General features: G+C 61.7%; 1 protein-coding gene across 1 annotated transcript in view; it reads right to left on the bottom strand.

Annotated features, from left to right (window-relative positions):
- RXRA (retinoid X receptor, alpha) overlaps positions 1 to 17,635 on the bottom strand; it is a 30,427-nt gene extending 12,792 nt beyond the window's left edge. The window contains exons 1-4 of the mRNA XM_008574171.1: positions 17,375 to 17,635; positions 11,588 to 11,738; positions 10,833 to 11,012; positions 2,600 to 2,769 (exon numbers count right to left, since the gene is read on the bottom strand). Of these exons, the coding sequence (XP_008572393.1) occupies positions 2,600 to 2,769; positions 10,833 to 11,012; positions 11,588 to 11,738; positions 17,375 to 17,584 (711 nt within the window). The 5' untranslated portion in view covers positions 17,585 to 17,635. The remainder of the gene's footprint in view (positions 1 to 2,599; positions 2,770 to 10,832; positions 11,013 to 11,587; positions 11,739 to 17,374) is intronic.
- Positions 17,636 to 19,737: the final 2,102 nt, after the last annotated feature.

Raw genomic sequence — 19,737 nt, 5'->3', positions numbered from 1 at the left:
CCGATGCCCAGGAGTGGGATGCCGGAATCCTCACTCCAGAAACCACGACGGCCAGGACGTTCACGCAGGAGAAAATGCCTTCCTCCGAAGAGCTGCTGCTGACAGAAACCATCTGCTTGTCAGCACACGCAGTCCAAACACGGAGCCCCACGTAAGGAGCTTGCTCAGGCCTCAAGTGGGTAGGCCAGTGACAAACTGGCATCCAGACCACTGGGGCTGGGCGGGGCTGGGCGTGCAGAGGGGAGGCCGGAGCCAGCGGAGGGAGGGGTGCTGGCACAGGGCCCGTCACTCATTCATTCACCCACCCCTTCTTCCTCAGCAACCCTCAGAGCCCCCAGCACATGCTCGGGCCCCCAGAGACTCTGCTCCTCAGCCTCAGTCTCCCCTTCTGTCTCCTTGCCTGACCATTTGCTGCAGGGCAGCCCCAAGGGGTAGAGCCAGGCCTGGTGAAGACAGGCCCCGGGGTGACCGAGCTGGGGAGGAGACAGATGCCCAGGCAGTGTGTCTCCAGCACAGGTGCGTCTGATGGAGCCTCAATGCTCAGCGGCAGGCAGCTCTGCCTGGGAGCCCTGTCCCAGGGAACTGGCCTCCTCCCTGGCCCCTGGCTGGCCACCCCCTAGGGAGCCTACATGGGGCCTGGAGTAGGCCCAGGTGACATGGCAGGGTGGAGCCCTGAGCCTCTCCTGTGCTGGCCAGGGCCTCTGCACTAGTGGTCACAGGGGTATCCCAACCGCCCTGTACCTGGAGTGGGCACAGACAGGACCTGGAACGGGACATGAGGGGCTGGGGAGTAGCAGGCATCGGCCCAGCAGGAGGTGCAGAGTCTGGCTCAGATCCCAGCAGGGCTAGGACTGCAGAGGTCTTCTGGGTGGGGAGGGACTGTGAGGGAATCCAGCCCCACCCTGCCCCACCTCTGCTGTGTGGCCTCGGGCAAGGGCTTGACTTCTCTAAGCCTCCACTTCTCACTTAGAGACCCAATGGGCCTCATTCAGCAGCAGACATTTAATGAGCTCGCATCTGTGCCAGGAAGAAGTGTCAACAGGACCTGCCCGAGCAGGGGCCAAGGCCCTGCCCAGCGCTGGAGAGAAACCAGCTACCAGATCGGGACGCCAGGCTAGTCAGCCCTCTCTGGGCCTCACTTTGCCCTTGGAGGGAAGGGGCCCGGTCAGCCACTTCCCCAGGAGGACCCGGGCGTGCAGCGCGAGACCTACACGAAAGTCGGGACGGGCATCTGTCCCCTGAGCAAACCCCACCGGCTTGGTGGTTCCAAACCCCCTGCCTTCTATGGAGCAACGGAGAACAGATGGAAGATTTTTTTCCCCAAATAACGTCCTTACTTGACAAAATAAAAACCTGGCAACACTTCATCACTCTCCCACCTTTCCTTTGGCGTTTCCGCTTGATCAGGAAACCCTCACGCTGCCCTCCCCTCCCCGGGACTGGTGAGGCGGGCATGGGGCAGGCCAGGGTCACAGACCAGACAGAACTGTCGGTGTTCACAGCAGGGGGTGAGTTTACTCCAGTCACTACTGGGGAGGGATCCTCAGCCCCGAGAACAAGGTGCCCACCTCACGGCCCCCATGTGCCGTCTCTAGCTAGGCAGCCCCAGCCCGAGGCCAGAGTGGAGGTCTCAATGGGCTGCGGTCCTGGGGGCGCCGGGTGTCCCGTCCTGGAGAGGGCAGGGAAGCAGGGTGACCAGCAACCCAGGCTGGGAGCTTCAGGTCACAGGGACCTCTTAGATAGACAAGAGGGGACTCCCCCAGACTGGGCAAAGGCAGGGGGGTAAGGAGAGCCCCATGTGAGCTCCTCGGGGCAGTGTGGGGTCGCTGTCCCTAACCCCTGACAGAAGCTGGGCAACGAGGAACTGCTCAGATGCCACCCCCATCCTCACTGGGGCTGTGCTCCAGGCAGAGGAAGCAGCACATGCAAAGGCCCTGCATGGGGAGGGGGTGGTGGCCAGCAGAGTGCGTCTGGCAGAGGGAGGCCAGTGGAGGGAGAGGGAAGGTGACCTCAACGTCTGCCTGGACAAGGTCTCCAGCGGCCGGCCACAGGACTCTGGTCCAAGCCCTGAACCCACATGGAGACCCAGATAAAGTTCAGATACCACACTGACTGCAAACCTGGGGCAGACAGGTGCCCCAAGAGCCAGCTGGACCACGGGTCCAAGACAGCACAAAGCATGAAGGTTAGTGAAGAATCCTAGGCTTTGATTCAAACTATCAGAAAGTCACCTACCCGACCTGGGGCCTGGGTGCAGCCACCTGCTCCTCGGGGCCTTTGACAAATGGGGTCTCTCACCCAGGCACACTCACCAGGGGTCAAAAGTCCCCAAAGCAACACAGCTTCTTGTACCTTAGGGTGGGAGGGGGCTCAGAGATGGCCAAGGAGCAGAGGGCCCCTGGCCTCAACTCTGCTGAGAACCCACACACAGGCTGGCCAAGGAGGGCCGCCACCTGGTAGGTACAGGAGAGGCAGATGCAGCCCCACCAGGCCAAGGGTCCCACAGCACCCCGGGACCCCTGGAGTTCATCAGCTGCTCAAGTTGAAGGGTAAGCGAGTGAGGGAACTACAGGGAAACTGAGGCAAGGCTGAGACTCACCGAGCTGGGGTTCAGCCCCATGTTTGCCTCCACGTAGGTCTCGGTCTTGGGCTCCACGGCTAGCTCAGCCTCCAGGATCTTCTCCACGGGCATGTCCTCGTTGGCACTACTGGTGGACTCCACCTCATTCTCGTTCCGGTCCTTGCCCCGCTGTCGCTCCTCCTGCACAGCTGTGACACGGAAGAGGTGCCACTCAGCCCCATGCGGGCCCAGCCAGCAGCTTCCACGGCAGCCCTTCCAGGGTCAAGGGCCAGGCACCACCAGCGCCAAGCCAGCATGCCCAGGACACCACAAGCCCCTCCAGGGCCAGTGAGGGAGGCACCTCCCAGAGCCAGCCAGACCCAGCCCCATCTCTGCCCCATATCTGGCCTCTCAGTGGCTGTGCGCTTGGACAGCAGAGCCCACCTCTCGTTACTTCATTTGACAAACGTTCAGACCAGGGGCCTCTCTGGGGCAGACAGGGCCCAGCTTCCCTGGAGCTGACAGTTCAGCAGGGACCCCAACGTGGAGAGAGAAGGGCTTTGATGGGCTATGAACTTAGGGAAAGCCAGGGAGGCTTCCTAGAAGAAGTGGCGATGAGACTGGAGGAGGAAGTACAGCAGGGACAACAGTCCAGACAGAGGAAACGGCACGTGCAAAGACCCGAGGCCAGGGCAGAGTATGCTCCTGGTGAGGAAGGGGGCCACCACGCCGATGGGAGCTAGAGCCGCGGGCACAATTGGGGGGCAGAGGACTCGTGGGTTCAGAGTCCTTTGGTCAAGTGTGAAGGCACACACCCGGAGACCCCCATGCACCCCCTCCCCCACACTGGAATCTGTCAAAGGGAAGAGATGCCCTGGACCCACCTAGTCACACTCAGGCCACAAGGCGACTGCTCTCCCCATCTCTCTGGTGCCACATGGCCCAGGGACCATCCACCCTACTCCTCTGGCCACACCCTGAGCAGTAGCACCGAGAGATGCCTGGGGATCTGTCCTGGTAAGCTGCCCAGTTCTGGGGGACTCAAGGCAGAGAATCAAGATAAAATATGATATTTTCAAGAAGCTAATCTGTAGCCTGGGGTCAGGCGTACTGCCCAGGCCTGGGCTCCAGCAGCTGCCTGGCTGCCAGCCAAGCCTGGAGGTGGGGACTCAGTGAAGGGGCCTCGGGCAGGAGCCCTTGCCATCCACCTGATGATCCCTACCAGACGGCCAGACGCTGGGAATCCTTTCCCCAAGCCTGCAGCCCACTTGGATTTACCTTTCTCAACTGCCTACTCTGGCACCTAGGGACCCCACACCCCACACCCGTCTGCCAGCCTGTCTGTGGCATCCACCACCAAGAGTGTCAGGGGATCAGCTGGGGTCTGGATGGTGCTTGGACAGACACAGCCCCTTGGCTCGCAGGCAGTTCCCCTGAGACGTGGCCCCTTCTTGGTAGTCCTGCCCCACATGTATGATGGCCCTGAGCTGGGCCCTGGTCCCAAACCGCCACCTCCTTCTTCTACTGCTCCATCAACCACCCAACAGCCCCAAGGGTAGGCAAGTCCATTACCCCCATTTTACAGGGGAGGAAACTGAGACCCAGAGAGACAAAGTGACTTGTCCAAATGAGAATGCCAGAGCTGGGAAAGCAAGAGGGGCCGTGGGTCCCCAAAGCCGCCTCTGTCCAGCTCAGCTCCACATCCCCACTGCAGTGAGGGCTTCTCCATCACCCCCTGCAAAGCCCTCCTCACAGGCTTCATCAGTGCCCAGATGCTGCTGTGCCCACCTGCCAGCGGGCTGGGCTGGGTGGTCCCTGACTCCCCGTCCTCTTTCTATGCCTGACAAATGGCCCCTCCAGGTGTCTCGATAGCTGGCAGAACACAAACCCCTCAGCCTCGGGTTCCCACAGGCACCAGCTATCCACAGACCGACCACCTCTGTCCACCCCCAGACCTACCTGCCCTGCCTCCGGCTCCAGCCCAGGCCTCATGCCCTGGCTTCCGGATGAGGTGCCGAATGTGAAGCTCAGGAGGAGACGGGAGAGGCGTCGATGCCTCTGGCCCCCTCCCTGCCTGGCCACAGCTGTCAGCACCACTTGCTCCTAAGGCCACAGCTCCTGTGGGGCTCTGCAAGCCCAACCCCACTCCCTCCTCTTGGCCTGGGAGGTGGGACTAACAGCTCCTGGCTGTGCTGGCCCAAGGCCCCCAGCCCTACTTGGCTCCCTTAATGATGCCCACAGCCCTGAGACAGTATTGCACCAGCACCTCTCATCCATCCTGTGCCAAAAGCTTTTTGCCAGGGCCCTGCTGACAACCATTCACAGTTGAGGGCACTGACACATGCCCCTCTGGGGCCTCGGGCTCCCTGACAGCAGCCCTGCATCCTTCCTGCATTGACAGCTCCCTAGAGCTGACCCCGTGCCCTGGGCTGTGCTCTCCAAGACCCCAAGGCCTGGCCTGAGCAAGGGACTTTCTGCCCACATGCCGAGGCTCAAGGACAGGAGAACGTCCAGCGCCTTCAGGACGAACGCACCAGCTGCACCAAGGAGGCCTCGAATCGGTGTTTCTGCAAGCCTGGCTCTTCTGGAAAGTCAGACAGCAGGTGGGAGCCGGGTGGGGAGCTGAGAGCCGGCAGACAAGACGGCACAGGGCCCATGGGGGCTGCAGAGGCTGGCCTGGCTCCAGCCCCTCCCAGCCGGGCTTCCACAACCCCTGCACATAGCAGGAGCTCCTCTGAAGTAGGGCCACTCCTCACGTTATCCTCTCTGTCATAGAGGACATGGTCATGGGGCCTGGAGGGCCGACCCCCACCAATGGTGAGCTGCCCCATGGAGCAGGAGGCACATGCATGGGCTGATGTCAGCCAGTACCTGGGGTGACAGGGACGTAGAACCCAGGCAGGGCCATGTCCCCAGGACCCTGAGGATGGGTCTAAAGCCTCAGTTCCAGGACACAGCTGAGAGATCCTTTCCAGCTCAACTGCTTCATCTTACTAGGTGGAGAAACCAAGGCTCAGAGAGCCAAAGGGGCATGGGTGAGCTCTGAGGACAGTAAGCTTAAAGCTGCAGGCTGCAGGCTCTGGAATCTAACACCTCCAGATCCCCAAAGCCTGCAGCATGCCTGACAGCTGTGTGGCCCTGGGCAAGTCCCGTAACCTCTCTGTCCCTCAGCTCTCTCAGGCGTAAAATGCAAATGAAGGCACCTGCCTTCAGGACGGATGCACTAGCGAACACCTGCACAGAGGAGCCATGAGACACTCGCAGCTTTGTCACCTGGAGCCCCCACTGCCACGCTCCCCGCCACCTGGCCCAGTCCCAGGGATTTCCTCCCACTCAAAGACAGTCCCAGGGTGCAGGGAGCCCGGGACAAGGAGGCCCTGAGCATGCGGCCTCGCTGCGGTCCTCCCCGCCGTCCTCCCCGGCTCCACAGCACCTGCCTCCTCCCGGGGCAGCTGAGAATTAATTAGCGAGTATCCTGTGAAGCGCTTTGAAGCTGTGAGGGGCCCCAACAGCTCTGAGCAGCAGCATTGTAAATATTATCGTTTTATTTATAGCCGGCGGAGGGGCAGGAGGGGCAGGAGGGGCCAGGGGACTTATGTTTTGCCAGCGCAATCACCTCTTAGACGCAGTCAGGTTTGACTTATGTCTGGCCGGCGCCGGGCAGCCTCGGGGGGAGGCGTCTGTAAACACAGGGCCGCCCATCGGCAGTGGAGCGGGGATGCCGTGGCCCAGTCTGCCCCACAGGAAGATCAAGACAGGCTGAGCTCGGCCCGAGTCCCGCTCTGCCAGACCCCGACACAGGCCAGCCCCTCCCCCAGAATAACCAGAGCCGCCAGCATCAGGAGACACACTGGCATAGAACCGTGGGGCGGCAGAGGGGGTAGCCAGGGTGGGCCCCCTCTGCCACAGCCCCCTAGGGCCGAGCAGGAAGGGACAGGGGTTTGGGAGAAAGAAAGACAGCTTGGTGTCCGGGGCGTCTTTGGGCTGAGCCCCTGACACAGGCAGGACCAAATTCCACCAAAATGCTCTGGCCCAGCTGCCTCTCTTTAAAGTCGGGGTGATACACACCCAGAGAGGGGGGAGTCCTGCCAGAGGCCACACAGTGAGTGAGGGTCACTCCAGCTCAGAGGAGGTGGCCTTCCTACCCACCCAAGGGATTCAATCTAGGGCAAGGCTTATGAAGACCAGAACAGTGCACACACACTCACGCACGCACACACAGAGACATGCTGTGGCCACTGCTTTTCAACCCCACCACCAGCCAAGCACAGCACTGTCATCTGCCATCTTCCTCCAACGAGCCCATGGGGGGACCTTGCTAGTGCCTCCCTGCACAGAAGAGGAAACTGAGGGCTCAGAGAGGCAACGTCACCTGCCCAGTGTCACAAAGCCAGAAAGCAGCAGGGCAGCACTTGAACCCAGCCTGGCTCTTGACCTACAGGAGAAACGTGTGGGGTCACCCATATCCGTGTACGCACATGCACACACATGTTTGCACACACCAAACACTGCTGCTTCCGCACCCCGGTCCTTCCGAGCCAGGGGACAGGCCGCAGGAAGCAAAGGAAGGTAAGAAGGAAATGGGGAGAGGCCTTCCGAGGAGAGAAGAAGGAAGCAGAGAAATAAGCAGGTGGCCCCTTCCAATGTGGTCCAGCGTCACCCCAAGGCAGGAGCCAGGTCTCCCCCATCAGGCTAGGAACTCCCAAGGGTGGAGCCTGTCTCCTCCATCAGACCAGGCGCACCTGCAGTCCCCCAACCCCCCACTGCCTGCTCCAGCAACAGGTCCAGGCTGGGCCAGGGAAGGGCCAGGGCCCCACCATGGCACTTCCCACCGGCTCTGCCCACCCCCAGCCCTGGGAATGCTGCAGAGCGAGTCCCAGGTGGCTGCTTGTGTGTGCAGGCCCTGCTGTTGCCCAACATGAGATGCTATCGGCCTGCAGCATCCCTCATTAGCCAGCTAAGGGGCGGGGGCCCCATCTGCCCCGAAGCCAGAACGGCCCCTCCTGGGGGCAGAGCCACCGTATGGGAAGACCTGGGCCCTCCCTGTGGTCAGCCAGTCCCGTGCCAACTCCAGCTGCCTCACAGCACAGCCCGGGGAAGAGATGCCTCAGCATAAGCCTCCGTCTCCAGGGGTGTGGTCACAAGCCCGGCCGGCCTCAGAACTCACAGCTCACATCCTGTGTGCTCTGGGCACTCTGGATGGACAACCTTGGCCCCTCAGCTTCCTCCAGGACTGCCTCGCCACTGGTCTCACGTGGTCAACACCCACCTGCTGCTGCCAGGGAACCCTCCCTGCAGTGGTTTGCCCTGGGAGAGCAGACAGGGGAGGAGCTCTGTGCTTGAGCACCAGTGAACGGCAAAGGCGCACTGCCCAGCACCCAGGTGCAAGCAGGGGCTGGGGCGTGCCCCGTGATCCTGCCAGCCACATGTCCTGCACGGGTCCCTACAGCATGGGCTCCAGGGCTGCACTGGGGTCGCCTGGCACTCTCCTCAACAGTAAGACCATGGACTGTGGGCCTGGGCCTCATTGCGCAGCCTGCATTCCACGGGCAAGTAGGTGGGAGGTGTCGCGCCTGCATAAGGACAGGCACTGGACAGCAGAGCCCACATGGCATGAGGGCTCACTTGTTCCTTGCCCACGTGGCTGACAAGGCCAAGTCTCGTAGTGGTTGTGTTTAAGGAATGACAACACTTTGTGGGAGTTATTACTGCAGGTTCATGACTCATAAATCCACCTGGAGACAAAGGGGAGGGGGAGTCCACTGACTGGCATCAGGTATTCACCGAACAGCCCATAAATCGGGTCTCAAGAGCCACTCACTACCAAGAGGTGAGAATGAGGCACAGGCTGGCAGGACTCTGCATCATGCAAGCTGGGGTGCAGCAGGCCTGCCCTGTGCTGGCCCTGAGACCTCTCCAAGTCCCCACCTCTCTGTGAGGCATGGACAGTATTACAGCACCAGCGTAGGCAGGTTGAGCGAGAGTGCACATGGGGATCGGGCCTGGGGCGCCCAATATGCCCCCACACAGCAACCTCCTAACAAAACCCAGTCACCAGCTGGCACCAGCGGAGGGGTCAGATCTGGTGGCTCTATGTCTCCCAGCCCTGATACTGTACGGTTCCCTTGGGATGGGACAGGGTGTCAGCCACACTCTGCCAGGCAAGGGGGCCAGGTGGCTGGAGTCTGATGATACCTAGGTACCCAGTGGACAGGCCGCAGGACCCACAGGAGTCAGTATTGACTTCAGGGACCCGTGGAAGGAGGGTTGCTTTCTGGGGTTCAAAACTGTTGTCCCCTGCTGTGTGCCAGGCCTGCTTCATGATGCCTGCAGCTGAGTCAGGTTCCTCCTCTGGGCTCCCAAAGCACCCGAACTTCCCCTCAGCCAGCCTTGCCTGCACCATGGGGGCCTGCCTGGCTATCTGATGGTCACTTTCAATGGACAGCGAGTTGCTGCTGTATACCCAGTGCCCAGTACAGTGCCTGGCACCAGAGCGGTGAGCTCTGAGTGAGTGACCTTGGGAGCAAAACCAAACTCGCTCTGCGCTGTGGCATCCCCAAGGGAGCTTCGAGGCTCAGGCTGCACCTGAGGCCTCCAGCTCCTCCCTCCAGCCAGGCTTCGTACCCTCCACGCCCCGGACAGGCCAGGCTCCACACCTGGGCACATAGTGATCCACTGCCCACCATATCCTTGCCCCTGCCTGAGCTTCCACCCTTCAGGAACAATGCTACCATCGCCACCCCCAGCAAGCCCCCCAAGAGGAATCGGGGCCAGGAGCACACCTCCCCTGGCTGGGCACATGCTTCCTCTGCCCTCTCTCTGCTCCCAGCCCCACGAGTGACCTGGACAAGGCCTAGGCCTCAGCGTCTCCACCTGCACAGAGATGGGTAGGCCTGGAAGGACTCTAGGCACTCCATGAAACACACGTCCAGTCAGAATGGCCTCGCTGGTGACACTCAGCACGGTCCACGCCAGCCCAGGCAGGCAGCTCAGCTCAGCGGGGAGTGGTGCCAGTCACAGGAGACGCAGGTGTCGTGAGCCCCGCCACCCCGCACTGCACACTCAGCCTCGCGCCCTCAGGGAGGAAGCCCTACAGGAGCATGGGACGCAGGTGAGGTTTTGGGTTCCCACAAGAACTGAGGCTGAGAAGGCAGTCTCCCCAGCCCCCACAAAATAAGACTGAAAAAAAACGGAAACTGCACACCACAGCCACCACTCAGGACGTTCCTTGGTGTGAGACACTGGCTTGGGGACCCCGTCTGGTGAGAAGGAGGTGACACACACACTGGCCATATGTGGAGCCACATGCAGGGGCACCCACAGCGGAGAAAGGAGAGAGACACAAACCATAACCGAGGAGTCCACTCCGAATCCAGGAGCCGTCAAACCCGACAGGAGACACAGGACACCACAGTGGGGAAACTGAGGTTCTGGGCAGCCGGGGCCAGGAGGCCACCCCACAGGCCGGTGCTGAGGGCCCAGACCCAGGTCTGGCTGGACAATTTCAGTGACCTTCCCTACTACCCATTCCCCACACACAAAAATCCGATGGGCTCAAAAATCCAGGCAGAGAGGCCTGAGGCACCGGCCTGCTGCTCCGAGGACCTGGCTGTCCTCAGCTGCCACCCAGGGGTGGAACTGGAGTTGGCTTCAGCACCGTTCCCAGGACCTCCTTGACTGTCCCCTCAGTGGACACTGAGCACTGCACAACCAGAATGAGCCACACAGGCCCACGTGCACCCACTCTCCTGGGCCCTCGCCACATGCGCTTTATTTCCTTCGTGGGTTTCCTTGTACTCCCAGCCTCATCCTGTCACAAATGCCCGCTCCCTGCTGTCCATCTCCAGGAGCCCACACGCTGGGCCCAGGCTCTGCCACACCCTCACAGGGGGCCCTGTCAGATCAACACCTGTCCCCACTGGTTGGAAGCCACCAGTAGGCACCAAGTCTGTCTTGTTTCTGCTGTAGTCCCAGGGCCTGGCATACAGCAGGTGCTCAGTGAAGATATAGTTAGAAGGAGAGGGGCTGGCACTGAGCCAGGCTCCAGGTGGCCCTGGGGAGGCCCCTGCCCCATAAGAGAAAAGCAAGGAGCCTCTCGCCCAGGCCCCCAACGCTAGCTGAGCAACCCCCACACCAGCCTGTGGGTGTGGCTTTGAGAGCACAGGCCTGACGGAGGGGCGGGAGGGGGCTTCACAGGTCTGACCAGTGCTGGTCTGCGAGGAGGTCTGGTCCCCCACCCACCTGCCCTCCTCACCCAGCACCTTCAGCCTACCTTCCCGCTTCATGCCCATGGCCAGGCACTTCTGGTAGCGGCAATACTGGCACCGGTTCCGCTGGCGCTTGTCGATCAGGCAGTCTTTGTTGTCGCGGCAGGTGTAGGTCAGGTCCTTGCGCACCGTCCGTTTGAAGAAGCCCTTACAGCCCTCACAGCTGTATACACCGTAGTGCTTGCCTGTGGGGCGGTGGCAGGGCCAGTGAGCGGCCACAAGCCGGGGCCACCCACGCACGTCCCACACTGCTGCCGCTGGCTGGTGGGCCAGGCCTTAGGAAGGCCATCCTGGTCTCCAGACCCCCCCGCAGGGTCTATGCTTGGCCCCGGCCTGGACCCTCTGGGGTGACTGGGCTGGCTTAGGAGTGGGGCGGGTTGATGCCAGCCCACAAGGACCATGCCACAGTCAGTGGCTTGCTCTGCATCTGAGCTAGCACCCCAGGAAAGGAAAGATGCCGTTCTCCCCTCTCAGACTACTGGGGCTCAGGGGCATAATGTGGGGACACTTTGCCCAGGCACAGTCCAGAGAAGAGGTGCAGTCCTCAGTGCCCCTTTACCACGGTCAAGAGCTGCCTCCTCTCCAGAAGATTCCGGAGACCACCCTGCCCATGCCGGTCTCCCACCACACTTACTGACGTGAAATGCTACAGGCTAGAGTGAGGACCTCGGAGCTCTCAGCCCACCCTTGCTCCCACCTGCCTCCCTGCAGCCCCACGTGCTCCAACACCCACATCCCCTGCCCCCCGCCATGGCCCTACCTGAGGAGCGGTCCCCGCAGATGGCACAGATATGCTTGGTGAAGGACGCCATGTTTCCCGAGGGGTGGGCAGGGACTTTGAGCACGCCATTGAGGCCCAGCGGGGGCTTGATGTCCTCGCTGCTGCTGACGGGGTTCATGGGCGAGCTGAGCTGAGGACGGATGATGGCAAGTCAGCCCGGGCAGGCTGTCGTGGGCACTGACTCCCTGAGCCACACAGCCAGGAGCAGCAGGGACACTGCCCTCGGGAAAACAGGGCCCAGCCAGGCTGTATGCCAGGCTGGTGGAGGCTGCCCTGCCCTCAGGACTTCCCCTCTCAAGACAGACCCCAGCTGCTGCGAAGGAGCCTGCCCTGCCCAGGACCCCGCAGCCCCCACCCCACATGGGAGGTCCCTGTTCACACCCCTGCCCACCACCCTGCTAAGTACTGAGCACCTTCTCTGCTCCTGACCCCTGCTGTGCGCTCCCTGCACACGACGAGGCAGGCACTCTGGTGGCCCCCAACCCACAGATGAGGACACTGAGGCCCAGTCACGACGAAGAACTGGAGTCCCCCAGAACCACACATGCCCCCCACTACACCACACAGACAGGGTGGGGGATCTCAGGTCAGACGACACAGGAGAGGGGAGTGGACACCCCCGGGCATCTGGCCCCATAGACATCTCTGCACACCCCTCCGCCCGGCCCACCGGCAGCCACCACTGCTACCAGGGCAAGCGTGGGAAACTCACCGGTCACCCTGGCAACAGCTGCCGCGTCGCAGTGACACAGCAGTTTTGGTTCCGCTGCCTCCACCCCGCTCTGCAGTCAGCACAGAGGGCCCAGAGGCGCTTCCGCTGCGTCCCGCCAGCCAGGCTGTCTGCACAGGACCCCGGCTGGCAGCCCCCGACCCCCACTCCTGAAAACCCCTGACAGGGCAGAAAGCGGGTGTGCAGATGCCTCTAGCTGCCACAGCACTGCCCTCGGGTAGCCCCGGGCCACCTCCTGCACGGGAACCTCATCTCCTTCCTTCCCCTTGGCCCCCAAATCCCATCCCCCTTTCTCACAGGACAGGAAGAGCCTGGTCCCAATGCAGGCAAAGCAGAAACAACCCCAAAGCCTCCTTTCACATGGTCCTCTGCACCCGAGTGTCTGTTCTAGCCTCAGCTGGTTCTAGGTCCTTCCTGGGTCTGCCCATGAGGGCCGTTTAATCCCTGCAGGTCTAAGTGGGCTGCAGGGAGGCCAGGAGGCCCACTCCAACAGCTCAGTGCAGCAAGACAGTGGTCAGGACACCGGAGCTGGGGTGGGAACAGCACATCCAGGGTCCCGCTGCAGAATAGAGCAGCCCCTTCTGTAACCTGCCAAATGCCCCATGTGCATGCCTCACGCTTCAGGCACATTTCCCAGAGAAGACAGGGAACTAAGAATAAGAAGGGGCAAGCGGTGGCACCAGACTGAGCAGTGCTGAGAGCCTGGCTCTGCACGCACACTGGCCTCTCCCCACATGGGAAACCCTGGGGGCTGGTGCTGCGCTCCCACTTCCCAGATGTGACGCCGAGGCTCAGGGAGGTCGGGGGCTGGCTGAGGTTCCCCAGGTTAGCGGGTAATCACCAAGTACATGAACCCCACATGCAGCAGAAGGGGCAATGGAGGCCCCAAGAGAGGCAGGGCTTGCCCAGACTCACTCTGCAAGGGAGCAGCGTGTGTTCTTTGGTCCCATCCATCACTTGATGTTCACTGAGTGCCCAGCCTGCCCTGCCCTGTGCTAGGCACCAGGGAACAAATCCCTGCCTAGCCCTCTGGAGCTTGGGGGCCCAGCAGAGATGTGGGGGAAAATCACAAACCACCCTGAGGCTGCAGGGGACGGAGGAGGAGCCTGCCAGTGTTTGCCCCAGTGCTCTGGAGGCCTCCAAGGCAGACGCCCCAGCTCTGAATTCTGCCTCCTCCGTTCTCCTGTGACTTGGGGGAAATCACCTAATCACTGTGGGCCCGAGTTTCCTCGTCTGCAAAACTGGAACAACGTTAATGCCTACACTGCAGGGCTGACAGGGGCAGCATGCAGGGTAGTTAGCCGACAGCACACAGCAACAAACCACAGTGCAGCAGCACTGGGCCTGGGAGGACAAGGGCAGCCCCCAACAGGGGGGCCCAAGCCTGCACTTGGAGGACGGTCGGATGAGGGAAAGAAGTGGGTGCAGCCGGGGCAGGGCGGCAGCAGCTGCAGCCAAGGGCAGCTGCCCTATGGGCAGGCACTGAGAGCGTGTGAGCATGAGGGCGCAGGAGGCCCGAGGGCCAAGGCTGGGCTTGAGGGCCCTCTCCTGGGCTGCCACCCTTCCCCACACTGCTGGAGCCCAGGCAGTGACTCTGCAGGGCCAGACCTGCCTGGCAGCAAGGAGAGGAGCTTGTGCGTTTCCCCTTCTGTGGTTGCCCCAAGCCAGGCTGGGTGGGGCAGGGGCCACCTGCTCTGTCCCCAGCCTCCCGTGTGCAGTCCCTTGGGCCTGATGCCTGCCCTAGGTAAGCAGTGAGGAGGACTGGCCGTAGCCCTCACCAGCGAAGGGGCTCCAAGCAGGACAGGACAGAGGAGTTAATCAGAGAGACAGTGCCAAGGCCAAGCTGGCTCCCGGGCGGAACACTGGGGGCATCTCTGCCCTCCCACATCTCAGTGAGACCAGAGCCTCTGCACAGCCCTGACAGCCTGAGGAATGGTGAACCCCTGAACACCTGGGGAGACCGAGGCTGGGCTGGGGCGCCCATCCACACTGCAGGCCTGCGGCCACTTTGCTCCACTGGGCCCCACCAGTGGACAGTCCTGGTGTGGATGCCGTGGCAAGGCTGTGCAGGGCCATGAGAACGCTCTCTACCCTTCCCACTCCAGGCTGACAGGCCCTGGCCTGGGTTCAGAGTGCCCAGAGAGAGCACAGGGCAGCCCCTGGGGCCTCGGTCTGCGTGGCATGCCCCCACCTCTCCAGGGACTTCTGCACTCACTGCCCCATCCCTCAGGAGACCCAGGACCCCGAGAGCCCTTCACAGGAGCCTGAAGATCCTGAACGTGGCTGGTGTGGGGCCATCCCCTGGGGTGGGGCCATCCCCTTTCCCCTTTCCCCTTTCCTCTTTCCCCTTTCATATCCCAGGCATCTATTTCAGTTCCCACCTCGTCGGTGCCACGCCCAGGTCTACTGCCCACCTCTCCCTGCCCCTTTCTTCCACACACACCACGCCCTTCCTTCCCCAGCTGCAGCAGGCCCCTCCATAGCCCCAACTCAGGAAAGGCCCAGCGCCCATGACCAGTACCCTGGGGCCTCCACATGCCCATCAGGGCAGGGGCAGATGGCCCCTCTCCATGGTCCCTCCCAGCTCTGCTCCTCAGCGAGTGAGCTCCTGGCCCAGCTTCCGACCCCGTGAAGCACATCCCCAAGCAGACACCGTGGCCCTGCAGGCACGAGGCTTTGCTGGAGTTCAGAGGCCCTGACCCCACACCCAGCACCTTGCTCAGCACCCAGGAAGTGCTCTGGGCATGAGAGCTGGCACTAAGCCTCTCAGCCAATACCTGCAATGCACTCACCCCAAGTGAGGCGCAGCCAGGCAGGCTCTGGGACACAGTGGGGACCGTCCCCTGGGCCCTGCCCTGGTGGAGCCCCCAGACCAGGGCAGAAAGGTGGGCCAGCTTGGGTGCCAGGCAGCTATGGTCTGGCTTCCCTCTACCCAGACTCCCCCAGGCTCCTGTGCCCCTCCCGGCTGTGGTCACGAGCAGGCAGAGCTCAGCAGAACCCCAGGCCCTCCCCGACAACAGCAGAAGTCAGAGAACCTCACTAGCTCCAGCGACTCTTTGTGGTTGTGGTTTGGGGGTTGGGGGTGGGGCATGCCCCCCCCAACTGCACCCACACTCCCATCAATATGAGGAACCCCAGGTTTGCAGGACAAACTGCTGAAGCCCAGAAGCTGGCTTCGGCTTCCAGGGAAGGAACTACAAATTCCAGGGTAATCTAAGGGCTACCTGCACAGGGTGGCCAGAGGCCAAGCACAGGCCCCAGACCATGCCAAAACTAACTGCAGGCCTGACCGACAGACGGATGGACAGACGGCTGACAGCCTGCAGCATCCTGGGTCTGCTCCCCAACTCACCCCCCATCTACCCCACAAAACCCTTAGCTCCACCCTCCATGGAGACTCAGACCCCCAGACACAAGCCCTCTGGATGTTATCCAGGGCAAGCGGCAGGCCTGGGGAGACTCAGCAAGGAGCCTCATGGGGCTCTGAGAGACAGCAGGTGCCAGCCAGTGAAGCCAGGGGACAGGTGGAGACTGAGTCTTCATCTGCCTTGTCCTTGCATGGCACTCAGCAGCCAGCGAGGGAGGGGGTGAGCAGCTATGCTAAAAATAACTTGGCCAGGCCCGAGGAGGCACCTGGGCCTCCCCGCTCCAGCACCTCGGCCTTCTGCCTGCTTCTGGGATCGGGAGTAGCGTGTTTGTGCGCAGGGCCCCAGCTGTGTGTACCTACCCCCTAGGGCAAGGGGGCTTTGATGGGGCTCACCTAAAAAGCCAGTGAGACTCTCCAGGAAAGGGGCCCAAGAGGACCAAGGCCAGCTGTGAACAGGCGCAGCTGGGCAGACAGCGGGCCGGCTCCAGACCCCAACTGCACCCAGTCATCCCGTGCCAGACACAGGTGGGCTGCTCGGAAAGCGGGAGCAGGGGTCTTAGGAGGCACAGGACCTGTTGGCGCTGTGAAGCTCTGGGCAGGCCTGTCACCACTGCACTCCCTCCCTGGCAGGCGGCCGTAGGGCGGAGCTCTCCGCCACACAGGCTTCAGCTACTGGGGACAAATGGCTGAACCCAAACAGAGACAGTCAGAGCGGGAAGGGAGCTTCCCTACCTATTTTAGGAAAAACAAATGGAGCCCCCGAGAGAGGAGAGACTGAGTGGGAGTCACGGGAGGCCTCCTGACCAGCAGGCAGAAACCCACCAGGCACCACTGGGGAGCCAGAGAGAGGGATGCCCTACAGTCCCCACAGGACAGGGGTCCGCAGAGCTGGAGACAACTCTGCAGGAGTTCTGAGGAGAGGCCCTCAGGGTGTCTTCCCCAAGGGAGAAGGGGACAGGAGACCAGGCCTCCAAGGTCCCTACAGCAAGACCTGGGCTATGCCAGGTATCAGCCGCTTCCTGATCCAGAAACAAGCCAAAAGGCCAAACTGCTGGAGAAGCATCTGAGCAAACCCTAACTATGGAGAAGGTCACCAAGCTCTGCAGACAACCGGCACCCACAGAGCCTCGAAGAGCCATGGCCACCAACTGTCACTATGGGCCACCACGGGCCCTGAAGCCTGGCGTCCCTGAGGAGAGACGTATCTCCACTTAGCCTGGACACAACTTTCCTGTAGGCCCAGCAGGCACTGAAACTGCTGGCATGGTGTGGCAGAGACCAGGAGGGAAGGACCCAGGATCATGTGGCCGTGGTGCTCTGGGGAGGAAGGTTAAGCCCGAGGAAGGTTAAGCCCAAGGAAGGCAGAGCCCCCACCCTACAGAGCTCCACAGCCGCAGGAACAGGGAGCCCCCCAGCACAGGAGGGGGCCATACTGGGATAGGGGACCAGCTGCGAAGACCCAGGCTCAGAAGCCAGGCGGCCCTGGGCTTTGACCCCAGCTAAGGCACGCTGCTCTCTGAGGCTCTGTCTCCCATGGATAAAGGTGGGGTGACGGCACCTACCTCCCAGGGTGCACAACGTGTGCAGACACTGCAAGTGACGCCCACAGCCCCACCCAGACCTGTCCTCTGTCCCACCCCCCTCCCCACCACCCCAGCCCTGCACTCACCTGGGGGCTGCCAGTGCCAAAGCCCAGGGGGGGCGTGGTGGGCACCGACATGGAGTGGGGGCCCATGGGGGAGCTGATGACTGAGAAGGGTGGGCCCATGCCATTGATGGGGGAACTCAGCGTGCTGATGGGCGAGTGCAGCTGCCCCGGCGAGCCCAGCGAAGAGCCGATGCCAGCCCCCAGGGAGGGGTGCAGCGAGGGGGCGGCCATGGAGCCCCGCCCGGTCGGGGAGCTGAGAGATGAGGAGTTCACCTGGGTGGAGAAGTCTGCAAGACAAGAGCCAGGTGGTCAGACCCAAGGCCTCCAGAATCCATGCCAGCTGCTTGCTCCCGTAGACTACAGACCCCGGCCACTCTGATGGTGGCCCTGTCGGTGACAACTCACTGACCCAAATTCGCACCAACACAAGGCCAGGACAGGGGTGCCCGGAGCTCCCCTCCAAGGCACCGTCCAACCCTCAGCTGGCTGCAGCTTTAGGCTGAGCCGAAGGCAGATGCAGGAAGAGCCACTACCAGCTGCCTTCAGTGTGCTCTGAGACACTGACCTGGGCTACTCCAACCGAGCGCGCCCAGGCCCGTCCACCCAGGAAGCAGAGGAAGAAAGGCCCAATGGCCAGGAGTAGCCGGCCCCTCTGCCAGTTCCACAGGGGGCCAAAGTGAAGGTCAGGGAATAATAACAATAAAAGTAATAAAGACTGATGTTTCAGAGTTCCCATGACGTACCAGAAACTAGTCTGTCCTTAGTATAGATTAGCACATGAAGTTAAGAGGTAAGCAGTAGGTACGATTACTATCCCATTTTACGGGGGCAGCAACAAGGCCCTGCATTGCTATAGCTACCTGCAGCAGAGCCAGCACCAGCACTGCAGGCAGACCCACTCCAAAGTCTGTGCACCTAACTACTAGGCAACACTGCCTGGGCCTGCTGAGATACCACAGCAATGGTGGCCAAGACACCAGGCCCTCAGGCTCCTCTGGCTCCGTGGTCTGGGGTCTGTTTGGCTCTCGTGGGGCCCCAGGAGCAGGAGGGGACCAGAGAGGTGGGAAGGGGGCCCCTGGCACTGCCCATGTGGGTGGGTGGTCTTGTGGAGAGGCTGGGTGTATACCAGGCATAAAGCCCGGCAGCCCACAGAGGCAGGGGAGAGGCTGGGACCTCCCACACACCAGCCTTTCATCTCAGGGATTTCAAAGTTCCAAACGAGCATTTAAACTGGGCCTCCCCCACCCCACCCTGACAGAAGCCTCACCAGGAGGGAGGCTCCCAGGCAGTTAATCCACTGCCACGGGCCTGATCAGACCGTCAGGAAAACAGAAGAAGTCCACACAAAGCAGCATGAACAGCACCCATGCCACTCCCCCTGCCCCCACCCCAGCTCCCACAGACTGGGCGCTCTGGGCAGCTCACTCTCCCCCTCTGGGCCTCAGCCTTCCCATCTGCAGAATGGTCTCTCAGGCCCTTCCCTCCCGCCCGCCTCGCGGTGATTACACATGCTTCTGAGAAGCTGAGCAGGACCACGGCACATGGAGTGACTATGACCTAACCCACGCACTCCAGGTCAGGGGACACACACTGGCTGCACCACTCAACAGCCCCGGAAGACTGTGCCTCCCTGAGACACGAGTGCCTGTGTCCCAGGTGTGTGCTCGTTGAGTGCCAGGCCCGAGCAGGAAGAAGTCCTCTGCAAGACCTCTCAGGGGCATCTGCCTCCCATATAACCTGAATCTCAGGGGAACTTCATGAGCTTCAGGACACCGTTACCAGCCAACGGCGGGGTCGGGACTCGAACCAGACCTGACTCCAGCCACAGACTGCCCAAATGCAGGGTCTTGTGAACCTGTCCACAGAGCTGCTGCCAGCAGCCAGTGGTAGCTCGGGGTGATCCCAGCAGTCCAGCACAGAGGCAGCGGGAACATGGAGGCTCTGCACCCTGTGACGGACCATCCTGGAGGAGCACACCCCACCCCACAGCCTCTCTGCCTTCCACTCCCCAGGAGGAGGGTCAGGGAGGAGGTCCAGAGCTCCACCTTCAAGCCCGGCTGCCACATGCACCCGAGTCAGGGTATAGACTCCACCGACAAACGCACTGGAAACCTTAGCCATTCACAAGATTGGGAATAAACCATTTCATTGAACTCAGAAATGCAAATTTACGGAATGCCAGAACCAGATGTTGGTGGCACCTACACCTACTGGCAAAGATCGGTACTGCAAATCAGCCCTATCAGTCACTAAACTCCCTGGACAAGGAGCACAGAACCCACACCGGGAGGTCAAACACCTGGAGCCTAGCGGTCTCCACATCCAGGGAGAACCCCCAGGTGAAGGCCAGGGAGAGAGCCAATAGGACCTGACCAGAGAAGGCA

The sequence above is a fragment of the Galeopterus variegatus genome, unplaced genomic scaffold, assembly GCF_000696425.1.
Source record: "Galeopterus variegatus unplaced genomic scaffold, G_variegatus-3.0.2 Scaffold1007, whole genome shotgun sequence".
Taxonomy (NCBI): domain Eukaryota; kingdom Metazoa; phylum Chordata; class Mammalia; order Dermoptera; family Cynocephalidae; genus Galeopterus; species Galeopterus variegatus.
This window is presented reverse-complemented; position numbering and strand designations above follow the sequence as displayed.